The sequence below is a fragment of the Acartia tonsa genome, chromosome 8 (assembly GCF_053477335.1).
Source record: "Acartia tonsa isolate MP-2025a chromosome 8, ASM5347733v1, whole genome shotgun sequence".
In the NCBI taxonomy this organism is placed as follows: Eukaryota; Metazoa; Arthropoda; class Copepoda; order Calanoida; family Acartiidae; genus Acartia; species Acartia tonsa.
In genome coordinates, this window is record NC_137267.1 from 5,317,416 (window position 1) to 5,339,108 (window position 21,693).

The 21,693-nt window shown below is 33.3% G+C and overlaps 2 protein-coding genes and 4 non-coding genes across 6 annotated transcripts in view; 2 read left to right on the forward strand and 4 right to left on the reverse strand.

Moving 5' to 3' along the window:
- The window catches only part of LOC145325606 (uncharacterized), a 30,846-nt gene extending 11,705 nt beyond the window's left edge, over nucleotides 1-19,141 (forward strand). Inside the window, exon 9 of the mRNA XM_080168567.1 lies at nucleotides 19,101-19,141. Within this exon, the coding sequence (XP_080024693.1) occupies nucleotides 19,101-19,121 (21 nt within the window). The 3' untranslated portion in view covers nucleotides 19,122-19,141. The remainder of the gene's footprint in view (nucleotides 1-19,100) is intronic.
- Nucleotides 440-4,020, reverse strand: LOC145325377 (uncharacterized). The gene is made up of 3 exons (XM_080168374.1): nucleotides 3,811-4,020; nucleotides 1,218-1,474; nucleotides 440-657 (listed from the first exon to the last, which is right to left on the reverse strand). The coding sequence occupies exons 2-3, from the start codon at nucleotides 1,471-1,473 to the stop codon at nucleotides 551-553; spliced, it is 363 nt and encodes a 120-aa protein (XP_080024500.1). The 5' UTR covers nucleotide 1,474; nucleotides 3,811-4,020; the 3' UTR covers nucleotides 440-550.
- TRNAT-CGU (transfer RNA threonine (anticodon CGU)) lies at nucleotides 14,970-15,041 on the reverse strand. The gene has a single exon. It is a non-coding gene; the product is annotated as a tRNA-Thr (tRNA).
- Nucleotides 16,346-16,417, forward strand: TRNAA-UGC (transfer RNA alanine (anticodon UGC)). The gene has a single exon. It is a non-coding gene; the product is annotated as a tRNA-Ala (tRNA).
- Nucleotides 16,877-16,949, reverse strand: TRNAK-CUU (transfer RNA lysine (anticodon CUU)). Its single transcript has one exon. It is a non-coding gene; the product is annotated as a tRNA-Lys (tRNA).
- On the reverse strand, nucleotides 18,480-18,552 carry TRNAK-CUU (transfer RNA lysine (anticodon CUU)). The gene has a single exon. It is a non-coding gene; the product is annotated as a tRNA-Lys (tRNA).
- Nucleotides 19,142-21,693: the final 2,552 nt, after the last annotated feature.

Genomic DNA, 21,693 nt, shown 5'->3' on the forward strand with positions numbered 1-21,693 from the left:
AGGGGATAAGACAATTGTCGATAAAATTATAAACATTATTATATCCCCAATGATGATAAACATTTAGATTGTAATTATAATTTCAAAAGTTTGGACTTTACTAGTTTGGAACCGACCAATCAAAATTCAATAAATAGTACCCAAATTTTTAAACCTACTAAAAATATAACATGGTTTTAAAGATTGAAATTGTAATTTACAGTCCAATGTCCCCTTCCTCCTTGAATTCTTTACAGTTCTAATCTTTATTAACATCCACTATAGCGGTTTCGCCCTCTACCTCTAGGGGCTTTTCATTAACTTATATTAAAAAATGTACAAAGTTCGAAGTGTGTTGGGGAGGGGTGGAGATAAACAATGCCCCCACCCACACTATCATTTGATTAATTTTGTACTTAATTCCCCATCTCAAGAAAGTTTAATTATAGTAAGAAAAAAATACATTTCTTATTTTATTTAACCTTAAGCGTTACATAGTAGGTATAGATATATATAATAGAATATAATTTCTTAACATATTAATTTTTCTCTTCTTGGTTTTCTACACTCCCTACCAGCCAAGATATCCGTCATAGCCGCCGACACCTGGGTAGCCGCCAAAATGTCCGCCGTAGCCCGGCCAGCCGCCATACTGCCGGTTGTAGCCCCCGCTATAACCTGTAATATTTTTGAAATTTAGTTTTAATGTTAATGAAATTATCACACTAGGGGATTTAACCAGGGATTCAAAGAGATAAGACAATGGCCGATATATGTATGTACATCCCCAATGTTGATACACAAATTTGCCCCATCCTCCAGATTGTAAATTATGGTTGGAACGTTTGGACACTCATATCAATGAATCAACAAAAAAAAATAATAAAAGTGCCCAAAGTTGTCAAGCCACCGAATAAGAAAACGTTATTTTCAAACTTCATGGACTAGTGTAATAAACAGCTCGATGTCGCCTTCCTTCCCGGGTTTATTAATCATTGAAATAAGGCAATTTTTTTTAGATTTAAAGAATAGACGAACAAATACACCAATTACTAATGCATTTTAAAAACTATCATATATCATTAGCAAGTATTAATAATTAAACAGGCACTAAAACATTCAAGCACTATTTGTAATAAAAGCGGTTATAGGTTCAGAAGTTAGCGAGATTTTTACTTACACACATACATACAGACAAAGAGACATCATGTTACTTTTATATAAGGAATCTAAATTACCTCCAAAAATTTTGCCCAGAAGTTTCTTGTACATGATTCCAGGCTTCGAACTTTTGATTCCAGGCTCCGGATTTGTGAGGTCATGGGAGTTGGGCTTGGATATAACCAGGGAAGTAAGGACAAGGTTCGAACTTTGGTCATTAGGGTCAGGCCTGTTCATAGCCACAGTTTTGACGTCATTGGGGTTAGGTCTTGACATTACCATGCTGGTAAGGCACAGAAGGGCATGTACAAGGGGCAAGAATGCAAATCTCATTCTAAATACAAAATTTGTTATAATAAGGACGATATCATTTTCCATTACAATATCTCAGAGATAAACAGCGAAGACAATGGCCGATATACTGATGTACATGCCCAATGATCATACACAAAATTACTTCTTCTGTAAATTATAATTAGTGGTTATTAGTGGTTAAAAAGTTTGAACTCGACTAAATATACCAACTAATCAAAATTCAATAAAAATCCCTAAATTAATATATAAATTTAATAAACAACCATCCTCGATAAAATCTAAAAGAAATCATGCTTTCTAAATCATACATAAGTTTTACAGAAATAATAACTGGACTGCTATGGATACTCAAATATGCACCATAATGATGGCAATGTTGTCAAAAAATCAGAGGTGTAGCTCTCATTTCCCCCATAGCGTTACGGACGAATAGACAAAGTGAATTATAGAGTAGCTTCGAAATTTAGTAAATTAAAATGCCTAAATAAAAGTATTTCACAGTTATCTTGATAAATCAACGTCTTCTTACAACAAATGCCCATTAGAACCTCGGGAATTTTTGTTTTTTTTTTAAATTTTTCTATTTTTAAGTTACTTAAAACTGTCATATAGATACAGATTTTGACTAATAACAATAATATTTGCCTATTTTACAAATTTTTACACTTTTGGGACACCCTGTGCATGTTTTTGAAAAATGATGGTTTTTGCCCATTTTTTGGGGGAAGGAGTCGTTTTAGGGCCATAGACTATTTCTTCATTTTTGTAGAACTTTTCAAGACACATCATTTGTTGTTTATGCAAAAACCGCAAAAAACGAACCGTTTTGCGGTTATTCACCGCCGAAGGCAGAATTTTTTACGTTTTTTGCCGTTCCCGAGGTTCTAATGGGCATTTGTGGTAAGAAGACGTTGATTTATCAAGATAACTGTGAAATACTTTTATTTAGGCATTTTAATTTACTAAATTTCATGTGAAGTAAATTTTTTTGTATATCCAACCGATTTTTGTCAAAAGGAATTTCAAATGCACATGATTTATGTTTCTTTTATCACTTATGTTATAGCAATTATTTATGTTATACTCACTTCATTTTCTTGTTTTAACAATTGAAATCCATCTCGACGAAAAACGGTTAGCTGCACAAAAAATTTTACTTAATATGAAATTTAGTAAATTAAATTACCTAAATAAAAGTATTTATGAGGGATCTTGATAAATCAACGTTTTCTTACCACAAATGCCCATTACAACCTCCGGAACGGCAAAAACGTAAAAAATTCCGCCTTTGGCGGTGAATAACGGCAAAACGGTTCGGTTTTGCGGTTTTTGCATAAATAACAAATGATGTGTCTTGAAAAGTTCTACAAAAATGAAGAAATAGTCTATGGCCCTAAAACGACTCCTTCCCCCCAAAAATGGGCAAAAACCATCATTTTTCAAAAACATGCACAGGGTGTCCCAAAAGTGTAAAAATTTGTAAAATAGGCAAATATTATTGTTATTAGTCAAAATCTGTATCTATATGACAGTTTTAAGCAACTTAAAAGTAGAAAAAAAAATTTTAAAAACCAAAAAAATTTTTTCTCTTTTTTTGAAAATACAGGGTGTCCAAAAAATATGAAATTATTGATCTGGTCAGAAAACACTATGGCCAAACATACTAAGACACATATTAGAGTAATTTGAAAAAAATAGCCAATTTGGACCAAGTTTTAGCTCTACAGACGCAAAAATCACATTTACAGGGTGTCCCAAAGTGAAATTTGACAACCTTATAGTCCCGGGTGGTCCGAACCGTTATATACCACATATGCACACAGATAAAACACAGGATTTAAGCCAAAAAAAATGATTTTTTTCGGACAGGTATTTTGGGTATTACGCTAGATATCCAAAATACATTTTTTGTTGGACACCCTGTAAAATTAGAGTTTTGGCCAAAATAGCATTATGTGCGCTTTTTACATGAATAAACGATCATTTTGGTGTATAAAATGTATAGATTTGATGTAAGATTGATGAAAAAATTAATTTTTAAAATTGTGAAAAAATGGGTGTTTTTTTACATTTTTGTTACCTACCTTCATAGATAGCTAGATATCTAGACATCCAGGGACTCTGAAACTTTTTTTTGGCCATCCAGCATCCTTGAATGACCCAACGGACCAAAATATAGAGTATTAACAAAATCGGAGAGGTAGTGCAGAAAAGTGGTACATTTGGCAAATAATGCACCATTTACATTCTGATTACCATATTTATTAATTGATTGGTATAAAGAGAGAAATAAATATATCAGATGATAAAATTACTGGTAAGCAGATGAAAAAAATAAAAGTAAAGTAAAATTACCTTGAAGTAAACGATTCACTTATATTTATGTCTGTTTGTTTTATTAACTAACAGTTTATTTTGAAATTAAGTCACTAACTCAACATTGAGCTTATAACTTTTTTAAATTTCAATTTTTTATTTAAATGTGCTTTTGTTGAATGGAAACTGAGGACTGATTTAAATTTAAAGTAGTAAGGCAAGTTTTTTATATTCTTATCAACAAATTTTTCTTCTCTCTTTCTCTTTTTTATAAAATTTATTGTCCCCCCCATTATTTGAAATCAACATCATATAAATTTTTGTTTGTATATGAGTGGCTGAAAAAGGGGGGAAAGGGGGTGTTTGAGGGGGTTAAATTCCCCCTTATCATATGTAGATTTTTCATAACATTTATGTACTTTTTTGATTATAATTTTCCAATCATATGATTTGAGATAGACATTAGTTATGTTGTTATTGTTTATATCAATATGTTATTTGTTTATAGGTTAAACACAAAAAAACAGAAACAAGGTTATTATTTATACTTTTATTCCTATAGAATTTTAAAATACAAATATAACATATTTATGAAAATATCAATTATTATGTCTCAATTAAAAGTACAATTAATAATAGGCTTTTTATCTATTTTAACCCATTGCAATTGATTAGAAATATGGAACGCTGTCTAGATTATGTTTCATTTGTTTTTCAGCATTGTCCATTAACATTGCAATTTGTCTGTCTGTCTTGTCTTGTATGGTTTCTTGGCTGGAGAGCTGATTTACTTGTCTGTCTGTCGTGTTAGGGGGCCTAAAAGTAGTTTTAGGTTGCCCCATAAACATTTTTGCTTTTGTCAGTCCAATTTTAGAATTAGGATCTGGCGGGTTACCTCTTTTCTTTGACAAGCATTTGACAACAGTATGATTTGCCTTATTGCAATACCAACAAATCATAGCTTTTGATTTAAAATTTAACGCACCTATTATATCCATAATAGTAGATTCGTCTAAACCTTCCTCATTTTGAAATTAAGGAATGGTATCTAACTCAGACAATGTATTAACCATTGTTATTACATCCATTACATCCGACTTTTTAGGGTGAATTTCATTGATTTGAAGCTGGGTAGGGGCAATTGTAGAATTGCTGCTGTCAATTGTTTCAAAATATAGTTTTTGGGTTGCTATAGTTAAACATGATTTGACTTCTTCCCCTTTTAACCCTTCCATCTTACCCCAAGTGACGTAATGATTCCCCCTCTTAGATAGTTGAACTAAGAATTGGTCAGTATTTTGAAGATTATTCATGGTTTCAACATAATCTAACATATATTCCCCCAATTTTTCACTTTTTAGCGTTTTACACACATTATAATAAAATTGTCTCCAAGCCGTACCCAAAATTTGCTTACTAGGTTGCATATTTTTAAACGCCTTTAGTTTTTTGAAAAAAAAATCGTCAAGGAGCTGCGTAGATGCTTGTTTCATATTGTAGAAACAATGTGAAGCTGTTTCTGCACTAACAAATGGAGAGAATTTTCTGCGCAATTTTAGATAGTATTTAAGCGGGGACATTTCTGCAAGTTCGGGATGTTCGGGGCGAAGTTCGAATCCCATAGCATTAGGATAAGCTTCTGCAACTTTTTCATAGAACTTTAGCTTGAAAAGCGAGGGAGAGTCAATTTTATAAGAGCTAGCTACGGCCCAGAATTGAGCAAAAAATCCTCTATATCTGTAGTCTCTTTGTTCCAATTTGGTGCAAGTCTACAAAAAGAATCATCCCATTTATAGCGATAATCACATATCACTTTGTATGTGAATGATGAGGCATCTTTATCTTGCATATCTTTAAGTGTAGCTGTTCTATCAGGGATAGGGAATAGGTTAGTAAGCAGATTTATTTCAAAATCAGAGAAGTGATTTTCCCTTGCGTTGACAAAGTTTTTGTTACCCTTAGGCCCATTGAAAGAAAAGATAGAATTTTGCATTTCTTCAGGGGCCTTAGCTTTTGGCATTTCTGTGAATTCAATTGATGTTTTGGGTACCCATTCCCTATATGTACAATCTAATGTATCATCTCTACCAACACCTTGTTCAATTGCAAGCCTTACTAAGGTTAGATCATCCCTTTCCTTGAGGTCTAATAAACTAGAAATATCACCCCCAGCAGGCAGATCTTTTATTTTTTGATTTATGGTAGCAGTTTCAGTTTTTAGGGATGAAATTTTGTCAGTTAAGGTTTGCTTACTCGTGTCCAATTTTTCATTGAGTGAATTAACCTTTGTTTCAACCTTTTCACTCGTTGAGGTTTGTTGAATTTGAACATTTGCTACAGCCCTAGATAATTGATTTGACAAATTAGTAAGACGTATTATTACATTTCTAATATTTTCATCTTTTATTTGTTCAATGCTTCTAGTTAAGGCTTCCTCTTCGAGAGTGGATGCCATGGTTAAGATTATTCTTGACAAATTTAAGATGAAAATTTAATGAAAAATGTTATCAACAATTGAAAGAAATGTAGACACAATAATGACCTTGTATGTTCACATGAGAAACTAGAAAAGAGTCTTTGGAGCGTATGTTTTTTACACGAGGTCGAAGTGTTATATTCCAGATTAGTTTAATATTTTTATATTAGTTATGACAACCAATATTTATATGGAAACTTTTAGTAAGAACTATAACCCTCCGCACCTAAGCACTGCGCCACTTTTGTAGTATTTATACCACGGAAAACAGACGGTAAATAGTTAGTTATAGAGTAGCAATACTTCATATATCAATAATCAACACTTTGAATATTCACTTACTGTATTCCAATTATATCTAAACTGCGAACCAAAAAAATAGGCAAATCTGAATTTGTAGAATGGCAGCTTTAATATGCATTTAAGATGATTCTACTGAAAATATAAAATGTAGATGCATCTTTTGGTTACAAGTTTCCACCATTAATTTTTCATTAATCAGCACCATTGAAGCACAAGATCTCAAAAACAGCAGTTTGGGTAAAAACTGGTGAACCAAAAAGATATGCAAATCCAAAACAAATCAATGGAAAAACGATATTTTTTGCACTTTTCTCCTGGTTTAAAGATTGATTCTGATAAATTAACAATTTTTTAAGGGATTTATGCATTAATTATTATGAAATGTAGTCTAAGGTAGAAATTAATGATTTTTTAAAATAAGAAATATTAGAAAAAAAAGAAATTCGAACCCTATCACTTTAGAGTACAGCTGCTGACCTACAGTCTTATGGATGAAGCTAAATACATGTTGAAGATAAAGATTACTCCCAAAAGTATACAAAAATGATTTTTAATGTGTTAAAAAAATCCATTTTAAAATCTTGATTTTGATGATGATGGCCTTTAAGATGCTCCTATGGGTAGTGATGGTGAGCCAAATGTTATCAAAGTGCATGACCATGATGACAACCTATATATTGAACTATGGTCCAATTTTTGTATTCATAGCAGCCTCCAGCCAAGCAGTATGCAAAAAGAAAAAAATTGCAATTTTAATTACTCCAATTCATAAGGTAAATACTGTCATTTCTAGAAGATGTTTATATTTCTTGTAATTAGGCACTAGATCTTTTCATGAAAATACTCTTTTTCGAATTTTAGTCTTCTGCTAACCTAAAAAGTTACTTTAGGAGCCTAGAAATACATGTACAAAATTTCAGCTCTCTATCTCTAATGGCGACCTAGCGCCAGGCATGTAAAATATCAACAGATAACGGTAGCACGGCGGTTTTAACAATATCTCAGCAATGTGCAGGTTTTAAGCTCTTCTGCATATTTCAATTTAAACACATAAGGGCAAAGATATATTATCCCAAAAATCTTTTGTCAAAGTCTACTCTACACCTAGCGCAAGTCATTTTTCTAAAATCATGCATTTTATACCTGTGAAAATAGAAATCGCCAGCGCTAGGTGTAGAGTAGACTTTGACAAAAGATTTTTGGGATATTATATCTTTGGCCTTATGTGTTTAAGTTGAAATATGCAGAACACCTAAATTCATCTTCCAAGCCATTCCCTAGGCATTATAATTTTTTTATGAAATAACGGGATTTCAAAACTGCCCTTTGAAAAGGCCTAAAAAATACCTTTTTTTTGTCACTTTTTTCACTGCTTATAGTTACAACTTATTAAGATATTATGCTCAGTTAAAAAAAATCGGCGCCTCCAGCACCAAAACCGGCAAAAACTGGCAGTTAAACTTCTGTGCCCCTACTTGCCCCCTTCTTCAGCCAACAGTAGTTATCTCAAGAAGTAAAAGAGATATCAACACACAGAAAGAAAACTTACTTTTAGATAAAACTGAACTAAGTAACTATTACATATTTAATTTTGGGACTTTCCTTCTAGGGGCTTGTGGGGCAAAAGACCCACCAAAACACTAATAATATGAGTTCTGAGCTTATTTTTAAAGATATCAACCTGATTTTTTTTGAAATCTTCTGTTACCATAATTGAACTCAGTAACATTTACAGATTTCATTTTGGGACTTTCCTACTAGGGGCTTGTTTGGCAAAAGACCTCCAAAAACTAAAAATGTGAGTTCTGGACTTATTTTTAAATATATCAACCTAATTTTTTTTGAGAAAACTTTTTTCATATAACCAAACTCAGCAACCTATACAGATTTCATTTTGGGACTTTCCTTCCAGGTGCTAGTGGAGCAAAAGACCCCCTAAAACACAAAAATTATGAGTTCTAAGCTTATTTTTAAAGATATATCAACCTGATATTTTTAAAGAATTTTTTAGAATAAAACTGAACTCAGTAATGATTACACATTTCATTTTGGGACTTTCCTTTGAGGAACTTGTGCAGCAAAAGACCCCCCAAAACACAAAAAAATATGAGTTCTGAGCTGATATTTAAAGATATCAACCTGATTTTTTTAAAGGAAACTTTTTTAACATAACCAAACTCAGCAGGGGCGTCCAAGCTTTTTTTTTTGGGGGGGGGGGCTTACCCCCAAATTAGTTTGAGGGGGGGGGGGTGATCCCCACTTTACCCCCCCTCTTGGACGTCTATGAAACTCAGTAATGTTTACAGATTTCATTTTAGGAATTTCCTTCTAGGGGCTAGTTGGGCAAAAGACCCCCAAAATCAAAATATGAGTTCTGAGCTTATTTTTAAAGATATCAACCTGATTTTTTAAAAGAAATTTTTTAAAATAAAACTGAACTCAGTAATGATTACACATTTCATTTCAAAAGACCCCCCAAAACACAAAAAAATATGAGTTCTGAGCTGATATTTAAAGATATCAACCTGATTTTTTTAAAGGAAACTTTTTTAACATAACCAAACTCAGCAGGGGCGTCCAAATTAGTTTGGGGGGGGGGGTAATCCCCACTTTACCCCCCCCCCCTCTTGGACGTCTATGAAACTCAGTAATGTTTACAGATTTCATTTTAGGAATTTCCTTCTAGGGGCTAGTTGGGCAAAAGACCCCAAAAATCAAAAATATGAGTTCTGAGCTTATTTTTAAAGATATCAACCTGATTTTTTTTTTTGAAAACTTTATTAACATAACCAAACTCAGTAACATTTACAGATTTCATTTTGTGACTTTCCTTCTAGAGGCTTGTTTGGCAATATCATATTTTTTTGTGTTTTGGGGGGTCTTTTCCTCCACTAGCACCTGGAAGGAAAGTCCCAAAATGAAATCTGTATAGGTTGCTGAGTTTGGTTATGTGAAAAAAGTTTTCTCAAAAAAAATTAGGTTGATATCTTTAAAAATAAGTCCAGAACTCATATTTTTAGTTTTTGGGGGTCTTTTGCCAAACAAGCCCCTAGAAGGAAAGTCCCAAAATGAAATCTGTAAATGTTACTGAGTTCAATTATGGTAACGGAAGATTTCAAAAAAAATCAGGTTGATATCTTTAAAAATAAGCTCAGAACTCATATTATTAGTGTTTTGGTGGGTCTTTTGCTCCAAAAGCCCCTAGAAGGAAAGTCCCAAAATTAAATATGTAATAGTTACTTAGTTCAGTTTTATTTAAAAAGCTTTCTTTCTGTGTGTTGATATCTCTTTTACTTCTTGAGATAACTACTGTTTACCGAAGAGGGGGGCAAGTAGGGGCACAGAAGTTTAACTGCCAGTTTTTGCCGGTTTTGGTGCTGGAGGCGCCGATTTTTTTTAACTGAGCATAATATCTTAATAAGTTGTAACTATAAGCAGTGAAAAAAGTGACAAAAAAAGATATTTTTTGGGCCTTTTCAAAGGGCAGTTTTGAAATCCCGTTATTTTATAAAAAAAAATAAAATGCCTAGAGAATGGCTTGGAAGATGAATTCAGGTGTTCTGCATATTTCAACTTAAACACATAAGGCCAAAGATATAATATCCCAAAAATCTTTTGTCAAAGTCTACTCTACACCTAGCGCTGGCGATTTCTATTTTCACAGGTATAAAATGCATGATTTTAGAAAAATGACTGGCGCTAGGTGTAGAGTAGACTTTGACAAAAGATTTTTGGGATAATATACCTTTGTCCTTATGTGTTCAAATTGAAATATGCAGAAGAGCTTAAAACCTGCACATTGCTGAGATATTGTTAAAACCGCCGTGCTACCGTTATCTGTTGATATTTTACATGTCTGGCGCTAGGTCGCCAGTAGAGATAGAGAGCTGAAATTTTGTACATGTATTTCTAGGCTCCTAAAGTAACTTTTTAGGTTAGCAGAAGACTAGAATTCGAAAAAGAGTATTTTCATGAAAAGATCTATTAGGCACCATTGGAGATTGCTATGACTACAAAAAATGGTACATAGGTTGATAGACAAGTTGTTGTAATGGGCATGTACTTAGATAACATTTAGCTCACCATCATTACCAATAGGAGCATCTGAAAGGTCATCATACTCATTAATATTAATTAATGTTAATTATTATTGGATGTACCTTAATGTTTAAAATCCCCGCCTACTTTTTATTAAGAGAAAATGGGAGGAGTCTATCTCAAAAAATTCCTATTAAAAATTTGTACTTTTTGATTAGAAGAAAAGTTGATCTTTCCTTAAATATTTAAACACAAAAAAACATATTTTTTATTCTCTGTTATAGGTATTTATTAAATTTATATATAATATAAATATTCATAATATAATAATGATTAAATGAATTATAATTTCCCAATATACATTGTATATATGTATGATTTTAATCCTAATTGTACTATGAATCTCTTATAATTTGATCTAAAATCCCAACTTCAAATTCCCTTAAATCGACAATGATTTTTTCTTAATAATTTTTTAAAATAAAATATTAAAATACTAGCGGCTACACCCGTAGAGGCCTCTAGGGGCACTTGAGGTCAAAATAATAAAATTAATTTTCATTGATTTGGTCCCCAAAACATTTTTGTCAGCAGCTTTTTGAAGATAACTCCAGGGGCGGAACTAGCGGCTGCGTCTGGTAGAGGTGCTGCGCTTGGGTTAGCGGCTGACAGATAGGCCATACATACAAGCACGAACATTAAAATAGCTGCGCGCATTCTGAAATAATGATAAATTTAGTATTAACCAGAAAAGGAAGGGATAGTTGGTCTGTATATTACAACAGGTACCCAAAGTTTATCTTATTCGTTGGCTAAAAAACTTTGGGTACCCTTGTTAAATTTTGATTGGTGTCAAATAACTGAAGGGGCAATTTTGTTTATAATCATTTCATTATCCATTGACTTATCCCTTAAGATCCCTGTTTTTAACAGTTAAATAATAGTAATATAAATTGGAATAAAAAAATATTTATGGAATAAATTTTAAAAAGAAGAATATTTGCAGCAGGGTTCGGAAGCCGCGCCTCAGCCGCGCATAAGCCTCAGTTTTAAACCTGCTTCTGATCAGAAAAAGAAATTTCAGAAAGAAGGATTGTCTGCTAAAGAGCTGTTTTATACATCCAGCTGAATTTTATAGTGATAAAATGAAGATTTCACTGAGGCTTACACGCGGCTTCCGAACCCTGATTTGCAGTGCATATACTTTATAACTATAACTAAGATATGTCTATCTAACAAAACTTCATTAAAAAACAACAGATAAATCTAAAATAAAATTTACCTGGATGTTTTGAAATTGATTGTTTGATTTGACAAGGTTGACTACAGTCAGATTTGATTTATACTTCCTTTATATATTTATCTAGGGGGAGGGGGGGGGGGGAAGAGAGATTAGGTAAAAATACGCACGTGAGTTCTGTAGGGTTTATGTCATTTAGGAATCTAAAGGGATAAGACAAGGGCCGATATACAGCCTCATTGATGTTATACAAATTTACCACATTTGTAGTTACAATAAGCTGTTTGGACACTTAACCTAATGACCCAACAAATTAAAATTCAATAAAAGTCCTCAAAGTTGTTAAGCCAACGAATAAAAAACGTTATTATATAAGTATGGTACCTTACCTCAAAGGGCCTATTTGTTCACAGAAATCCCCCCTCTCACTTATTATGAAATTATTTGAAAATAATGGGAGTTTTTCGTTTGTTTATTTATTACCCGCAGGGTTAGAGCACAGCAAATACTGAAGATCAATGAACTAATTTTCAATATTTTCTTTTCACAGACACAGCCTAATTGTAAAGAGGCTGCACTTAAAACGTATTATACACTATACAGAAGGGGGAGTTGAATTTTATTTTTTGGGTGGAGAATTATTTTTTTAGGGTACGATTTCTCTTGGGAGGGTGGTGGTATCCTCCCCCAAAATAGTTATAAACCTTCCCAGGACCTATGAGAGGCTACCCTGTCAAGGAGAACCCGATCGGTTCATCGGTTAGCGAGATCCTTCGGTACAAACATACAAACACACAGACATCCTGTTACTTGATTATAAGGATATGACCGACATGGGAAAGTCTCCGCCCCTTTTGAAATATCATAAATGGAGAGGGGGTGGGAGACATTATAAAGACCGCAGTAATTCCAAAAGACAACGCGTGGCGGTTTCTTTAGAATATTATAGGATGGTACATGCATTCTAGATAAGGATATTGTGGGGGGGGGGGGATAAACCTAACCCATTTATTGTATGGATGTTTATTTATCCCACACAGACGATAATATTTAAATCCCTACATTATCTAAAGACTAGCGCCTTCGCCCCTAGCCTCTAGAGGCTTTGCGCCCAGAGGTTTGATCAAACCAATTTTTCGTATTTTAGATGGAAAAGAAAAATTTAAAAATTAATTTTTTTTTTTTTGGGGGGTGGGGTAGTCGACCCCACTATTTTAATTTTAGTTTTAAAAAGAATATTTTTTTGGGGGGGGAGGTGTTTCATTTTTTGGGGGAGGGGATTAGGGGTGTCCCACCCCCCAAGAAAATAGTTATAAACCTTCCCGGGACCTATGAGAAGCTACCCTGTAAAGGAGAACCCGATCGGTTGAGCGGTTAGCGAGATCCTTCGCTACAAACAAACAGACATACATCGTTCTACTTTGTATTATAGATAGAGGGGAAATTAAATTGTGAGTTATACTGATACCCAATGTTTTAAAGCCACGTTGCCTTAAAAATTTTGGGTACTTTTGTTGAATTTTGATTAAACTGGTAGTGTTAAAACTTTTCAACCAACCATTATATTCTATGAAAAACGTTATTTTGTTTATCATCATTAAGGATGAATTTATCAACTTTTAAAAGCGAAGCTTTTCTATAATTAGGGTCGGTCCGTCCGTACGTCCGAGATAGTTAGCTTTAATTCGTTTATTTAGGCATGTTAGAATTGTCCTATTGATTTCAAACTTTGCATGGTGATTCCTGTAGTAATTAGGTACGATTCAGAAAGCGTAGCAATTCTATAATCGTTACCAGAATGTCCGTACGTCCATTTTCAACATGTTGTTTTTTTTACTTTTTTAATTAATAACAATTTTTTATGTGATAAAAACATCCGATTGATCTGATTTTTTGATTACTGATTCTGTATTTAAGAAGTTTTGCAACAAATTTACGTATAATTTTGTCAAACCTTATATTTTCATATTTTGTATAATTTGTTCTGACACTCAACAAAAGTTAATGTTCGCCTGTCATATCGTTTCAGAGCTTCGCTTTTATGGATGTTGTCATCCTTGTTTACTCATTGTCTTATCGGATAAGATCCTTGATTTCTTTGTAATCCTTTAAATATTTGGGAGGAAGGATGAAAATAAATTTTATCTCAATTGTCCCCCCCTTCCCTGTTTTTGATTGCAACAGAAAAATGTAAGAAATCAATTAGAATCATATAAAGGAAATCGAAGAACATATCCTTATAATAAAGTAACAGGATGTCTGTGTGTTTATTTGTTTTTACCAAAGGATCTCGCTAACTGTTAAACCAACATGGTTCTTCTTTACAGTGTAGCTTCTCATAGTAGGTCCTGGGATGGTTTATAACTACTTTGGAGGAAGGTACCACCACCCTTCCAAGAGAAATCACAAAAGATCTAATTTTTAAAAATATTCTCTCTTGATGAAGATATCTTCAACGCCGATACGATTTTTGAAATGTAAGATTCTACTTTCCCCTCTCTTGGTGAAGATATCTTCAACGCCGATACGATTTTTGAAATGTAAGATTCCACTTTCCCCTCTCTTGGTGAAGATATCTTCAACGCCGATACGATTTTTGAAATTTAAGATTCCACTTTTGCCTCTCTTGGTGAAGATATCTTCAACAAGAGAGACAAAAGTGGAATCTTATATTTCAAAAATCGTATCGGCGTTGAAGATATCTTCACCAAGAGAGGGGAAAGTGGAAGGGTAGATTACAGTTTTAAAGGGTCCAAACCATAATCATAGATTTTATTTCTGCTTCTATAAAAATTGATTCAACTCCCTAACTGTTTACAGTGCCACTAGAGGCCTCTAGAATCAGATAAAGGAAATCGAAGAACATATCCTTATAATAAAGTAACAGGATGTATGTGTGTTTGTTTGTTTGTTTTTACCGAAGTATCTCGCTAACTGTTAAACCAATATGGTTCTTCTTTACAGTGTAGCTTCTCCTAGTAGGTCCTGGGAGGGTTTTTAACTACTTTGGGGGAGGGTACCGCATCCCTACCAAGATAAAACGCCTACAGAAAAAAAATATTTAAAGAAATAAAATTGAAATTCCCTACAGTGCTCCAAGAGGCTATTATATTACAACAAACAAAGCTACAAAAATTTCTTTGCCCCCTGTGAGGTTTGAACTCACGACCCCTGGTTTACGAGACCAGTGCTCTACCACTGAGCTAAAGGGGCTACTTGTATATTTCGAGCAAAATATGAGTATATATATTTATAATACAAAGTAGAACGATGTATGTCTGTTTGTTTGTCTGTCTGTCTGTTTGTTTGTAGCGAAGGATCTCGCTAACCGCTGATCCGATCGGGTTCTCCTTTACAGGGTAGCTTCTCATAGGTCCCGAATAGGTTTATAACTATTATCTTGGGGGGTGGGACACCCCCCCCCCCCCCCCCCGAAAAAAGGCTATGGGCGAAGCAGCTAATATAATAAAAAGAAGTATAAGGATATTTGCCTAAATCTAAATTTCTCGGAAATTAATGGTTCGCAATGGTTGTATTTTTCAGGGTAGCATGAAAAATTTCCCGAGGAGGTTTTTGGCTATTTTCCTGATATCCCCTCTTTTTCTCTAGAGGCTAGTAGGAACAAAACAATTATTGTTATTTCTTGTATTCATTCGAATCCGGTGGATAGGAACCGGTTCTCGTCCATACGAAAAAACTATGTCTAGCATCGCATTATATCCAGCCTTCTACGAATATAAAAATGTACAATCATAAGATTAAAACCAGCTTTTTTAGCCCGTGCCTTCGGCGCCTAGGGGCTAAAAAACTGGTTTTGATCTTATAATCCGCGGAAAGCTGTTTATAATACGATGAAAGAAATAACTATTATCGCATCGTATTTTAAACACGGATATGAAAATGTACAATTATAAGATAAAAAAAAAGATTTTACATTCTTATATTTGTAAAACTGGATATAATACGATGCAATACATGATTTTTCAGTACGGCTTGGAACCGGTTCTAATCCATTGGATATTAATCGGTTTGGAAGCCATACTTCAAATTGATTTCCTTCATGAAATAATGTCCTTAACAATATTTTACCTGTTCAAATTAAAATAAAATTAGAAAATCAACTCAAAATACAAACTTATATTACCTACATATATTTGAAATGATATCTACAAAATAGTGACGCGCCATAATTTAAACAAAGCATTCACGAAACCTCCGTACTTTTCAAAATAAGATCAGTCTTAATTTTGAAGATTTAAAATTTTATATTTTAGATTTTATTAGTTATAATTATATTGATATAAATTGGATCATGGAAAGAAAAAGAAGTAGCTGGTTTTGTCATATTTCCACAGTAGCTTTTCTCATATTTATAGCTAAGGGTGGGGGCTCTAACCCATTAATTTTTACCTAATCTTAAATAACCTATCAAACGCTACTGTGAAAATACATAATATAATAACATCTATTTAAAAGAATTATAATTTTATACGTCATATTTCTCCATTATTACAACTGGGGATGTAGCTCAGTGGTAGAGCGTCTGATTTGCATTTAGAAGGCCTCGGGTTCGATCCCCGACATCTCCAAAACACATTTTAGTATAAATTAGATTTTACGGCTTGTAATGTTAAGTTAAAATATAAATGAATATCAATATATATTTTTCAGTATGGCTTCGAAACCGATTAATATCCGCTGTATTTCGAACCGGTTCTAAGCCAAACTAAAAAATCGTGAAAAGCATCGTATTACAGACAGTAATTTTAATAAAATCATAGAATTAATACAAGTTTTCTAAGATCGTGTTTTTTACCTCTCGAGGCTAACAAAACTGGTTTTAACCTTATATTTATACATTTTTATATTTGAGGAAAGCTGCTTATAATTCGATGCGATAAATAACTATTAGCACTTGTTATTATTGAAACTAAATTTCAATGGGCTCGTCCGAGAATTTTTAAAAATCTTTATTCAAAAAAAAATATAAGACAGTTTTTAATTTAATACATTACATCTACTGATCTCAGAACCCGAAAAGGATTGGTCGCCCAACGTGGGGCTCGAACCCACGAGCCTGAGATTAAGAGTCTCATGCTCTACCGACTGAGCTAGCCGGGCTGCTTGTGCAAAATTATAAAATAAGAGCATAGTACTCAAATATATAAATACTATCGGCTTCGCCCCTAAACTCTAGGGGCTTTGCCCCAAGAGGTTTGATCAAACTATTTTTTCGTGTTTTAGATTTTAAAGAAAATTTTTAGAAAAAATTTTGGGGGGGATTTTTTTTTTTGGGGGGGGGGATTTTTTTTTTTTGGGGGGGGGGGCGATTTACCTAAAAAACTGGTTTTAATTTTATGATTGTACATTTTTATAATCGTAGAAAGCTTGATATAATATGATGCTAGACATAGTTTTTTCGTATGGATGAGAACCGGTTCCTATCCACGGGGCTAAAAAAACTAGTTTTAATCTTATAACTGTACATTCTATATCCGCGGAAAGCCGTTTATAATACGATACGAGAAATAACTATTATTAAAAGGAGTATTATAAGACAGTTTTTAATTTAATAGGATTTACCAATATTTTTCAAATTGACATAAGTTTGTTAATTTTCAACCTTTTTTCACATTTTAAGTTGCTAAAATTATCTTCATTACCTAAGGTTTTTGATTTTTAAAAAAATAATAATGAAAAATGGAATTTAAAGCATATTTCTTAAATTTTAAATGAAATTTTGATTAAAAAAAAAAATTTTTGCACCGGAAATGGCCGGAAACCGGTCAAAAGACCGGATTTTAAATTTTTTTTTAAACTTTAGGGGTCATATCCAATGTTGAGGAATTCAGATCAGACCTAAAAGCAAAAATTAATATTGGGGCATACCCAGGAGGGGGCTGGATTTTCAAATATTCCCTAAAAACCGGAAAAAAACGTGTTTTTTTTTATAAAATTCACGGCCGATTTTGGCCGGATCCGGCTCAAATTTTGCATGGAGTCATCCTTTGGTATTCCCCACAGTTGATACTTGACTCAGCAAGATCCCAGAAAAGTGTGGTTTATCTAGGGGGGGGGGGGGGGTAGTCGACCCCACTATTTAATTTGGTTTAAATTTTTTTTTGGGAGGGGGTATTTTTCATTTTTTTGGGGGGTTAGGGGTGTCCCCCCCCCCCCCAAGAAAAAAGGTATAAACCTTCCCGGGACCTATGAGAAGCTAACATGTAAAGGAGAACCCGATCGGTTCAGCGGTTAGCGAGATACTTCGCTACAAACAAACTGACAGACAGACAAACAGACAGACATCGTTCTACTTTGTATTATAGATATCAATATATATTTTCTAGTATGGCTTCGAAACCGATTAATATTTGCTGGATTTGAACCGGTTCTAACCCAAACTGAAAAATCGTGTATAGCAACCGGCTAAAAAACTGGTTTTAATCTTATGATTGTATATTTCTGTATTCATAGAAAACTGGATATAATACGATGCTAGACATAGTTTTTTCGTATGGATGATAACTGGTTCCTATCCACCGGATTCGAATGAATACGAGAAAATTTTTTATTAAAAGGAGTATTAGAAGACAGTTTTTAATTTAATACATTATTTATATCTACTGATCTCAGAAGCCCAAAAGGATTGGTCGCCCAACGTGGGGCTCGAACCCACGACCCTGAGATTAAGAGTCTCATGCTCTACCGACTGAGCTAGCCGGGCTGCTTGTGGATAAATATAAAATAAGAGCATAGTACTTAACAAATATCTAAATAAATAGACTAACAACAGCAATCCTTATTCAAAATTGAACCCTGGACCTCGCGCACCCGAAACGCGGATAAAAACCCTAGACCAACGAGTCACTATACAACATGTCAAAATATATAGAATTAATATCTAAGGTTAAGTATGTTCATCCATGCAATAAAGTAACAGAATCTGTGCTTGTCTGTATTTACCGAAGGATCTCGCTAACCGCAGAACTGATAAGGTTCTCCTTTAGAAGGTAGCTTCTTATAAGTCCTGGGAAGGTTTAAAATTATATTGTGGGTTGGTTTGTATACCACATTCCTCCCAAGAGTAATTGCCAATACCTACTGGGTTTCACTGACCCTATAACCGAATATGTTAATAACTACTAAAACGATTTTGTGCTCTGTTTAAGTAAGCTTCACATTGCTCCATTGACGGTTTTATGCCATTATATTTTCAGGTATTATTCTTAGAATAGTTTTTAGCTATACTAACCTGATGTTTTTATATTTTAGGAAACATATGGGGAGATATAACCAGAATGGCAATATACGAAGAAGAATAGTTATTTATCGCATCGTATTACAGAAATGTTTGTAATACGATGCCATACATGATTTTCCAGTATGACTGAGAATTGGTTCTAAGTAAGTGGATATTAATCGGTTTCGATACCATACTGGAAAATATTATAAACTCATTAATACCAAGGAATTAACGAAAAAGTATATTTTTAAGATCTTTTATCTAGCGAGCACAACTCCTCCCCCCTCCGTTTTTTTAAAATGAAAATAAGGGAGGTAGGGATTTTTTCTTTATGCCTTGCCTATTACCTTTACCAAATATAACCCAACATAACCTAGCCTAAAGTGACAATAAACAAAAACAAGAAATAAACCTACACCCCCCCCCCCCATTCCTTATTTTCAATTTTTTCAAAATAGAGGGATGGGGGGGGGTTATGCTCAACAAGGCACTTGGAGGCAAACCGCCTGATTTATTGTTAAAAGTATATTTATAAATGTTTGCATAATAGTTTTATTTAAAGGGATTGTTCTTATACAAATATCATCTGGAAGGGAGGAGACAATAGACCGTAAATTTTACTTGTAACCAAAATTTTATTAAAATAAAACGATCTCTCAATGGTTAGACTTAATATTTTGATTCAAACCTAACTTTTTAAAAATAATGTTAATCCGAAGAATGGGTAAATTTGTTTATCATAATTGGAGATATCCTGTACATAAATTTATCGTCCATTGCCTCATTCCTTACGATCCTTCTGGTATTTTACCCTCCAAAAATGGATCTTGGACAAAGAAGCTTCGGACAAAGTAGCTTCAGACAAAGTAGCTTCGGACAAAGTAGCTTCAGGACAAAATAGCCTCCTAAAAAAGGTCATGGCCGCAGCGCTCGGCCCCCTAGCCAATAACCTAACCTAACCTAACCAAAAAATTGTAAAAACATTATTAAAAAATGTAAAAACAATATTGAAAATTGTAAAAATCTATAAACCACTTTTTGCAAAATCCTCGAAATTCTAAACCAACTATGAATTAACAGTTGATGATATTTTTCTTAAATAAATGTTCTGAGGCTAACGTAGGTTAGGTTAAAGGCTAGGGGGCCGAGCGCCCTCGGCTAGGCAGGCCAGGTGGCCGCGAGCTGCGGCCATTTTGGAGACTATTTTTCTTAGGAAGCTACTTTGCTTAAGTAAATGTCCTGAAGCTACTTTGTCCTGAAGCTTCTTTGTCCGAAGCTACTTTGTCCAAGATCCTCCAAAAATTGGTGTTCATTGCGAAAAATCTATGAAAACTTATAAATTGTACAAAAAATTGTTTTAAACAAACTTGTGATGTTAATTAAACAAAAAACAATATAATAATATATATAGAAAATATACTAAAGTTATTATATTTATATTATATATAAATATTAGTAAATCTTAGTTTTTGCTGTCGACTTATTTGAGAAAATTAAAAGCTTTTTTGTTGTTGTTAATTTCAATAATAATTTATACAAAACTTAATGGATAAGACAATAGGTGTATATTTTAATGATGATACATAAAATCATCCCTTCTGTAGATTACAATAATGGGTTCAACTTAACAAATCAACCAATCAAAAATCAATTAAAGTTCCCAAAGTTGTAAAGTAGATGAATAATAAAAGGTTAATATAAAACTTTGGGGACTTGTGCAATAAGCAGCCAATTGTCCCCTCCCTCCCCGGGTACTGTTACTTAATCATGCTTTGTTAGCTGAAACGTTTCAATTAATTATTTGGATTAGATAGAGGTCATTTTGTTTGTCATCATTTGGGAATTACATGATTTTATCGTCCATTGTCTTATCCTTTAAGATCTATGAGCTACTAAAAACGGTATTAAAAATAAGCTTAATATTTAAATAATTTATGTTAAATTAAAAATTATTTTGTTGTTATATAGATGTCTAATAAATACATGATATACCATATTATTTTTATTTTAGTGGCGAAACTACTCTATGATTCAATTTGTCTGTCCGTAGTGCTATAAATGTGAGATTCACAGCTGAATTTCCATTGATAAATATAAATACATATTAATCCAGAAATAGGTATATACAACAAGCAAAATAAATCTAAAATGATATTTGGGGGGCAAATGGAGAGGTCATCAATTTTACGATGTGTTGCCCCTCCTCCCCCCCCCAACGACAGCTGAAAAACACGTATAGGTTTCGTGATTTTTTTCCCGAATTAATTTTGTTATTGGTAGAAGCTAATATTAATATAGTCTATACATTGTGTTGACCGTCTGTTTGTCAGTAATGCTTCTAAGATAAACAAGGATGACAACATTCATAAAAGCGAAGCGCTGAAACAGTAGGACAAATGGACATTAACACTTGTACAGTGTCAGAACTGAATGATCAGATTATAAATGTATGAGAGTCTAAGCAAAATTATAAGTAAATTTGTTGAAAAACTGCTTGATACAGAATAATGTTTATGGACATACTTACATTTTAGGACTTGATTATAGAGTTGTTTCGCTTATAATATTGTACTTTGTTGTCCCAGGAATCAGTATACCAAAAATCAGATCAATCGGATTATT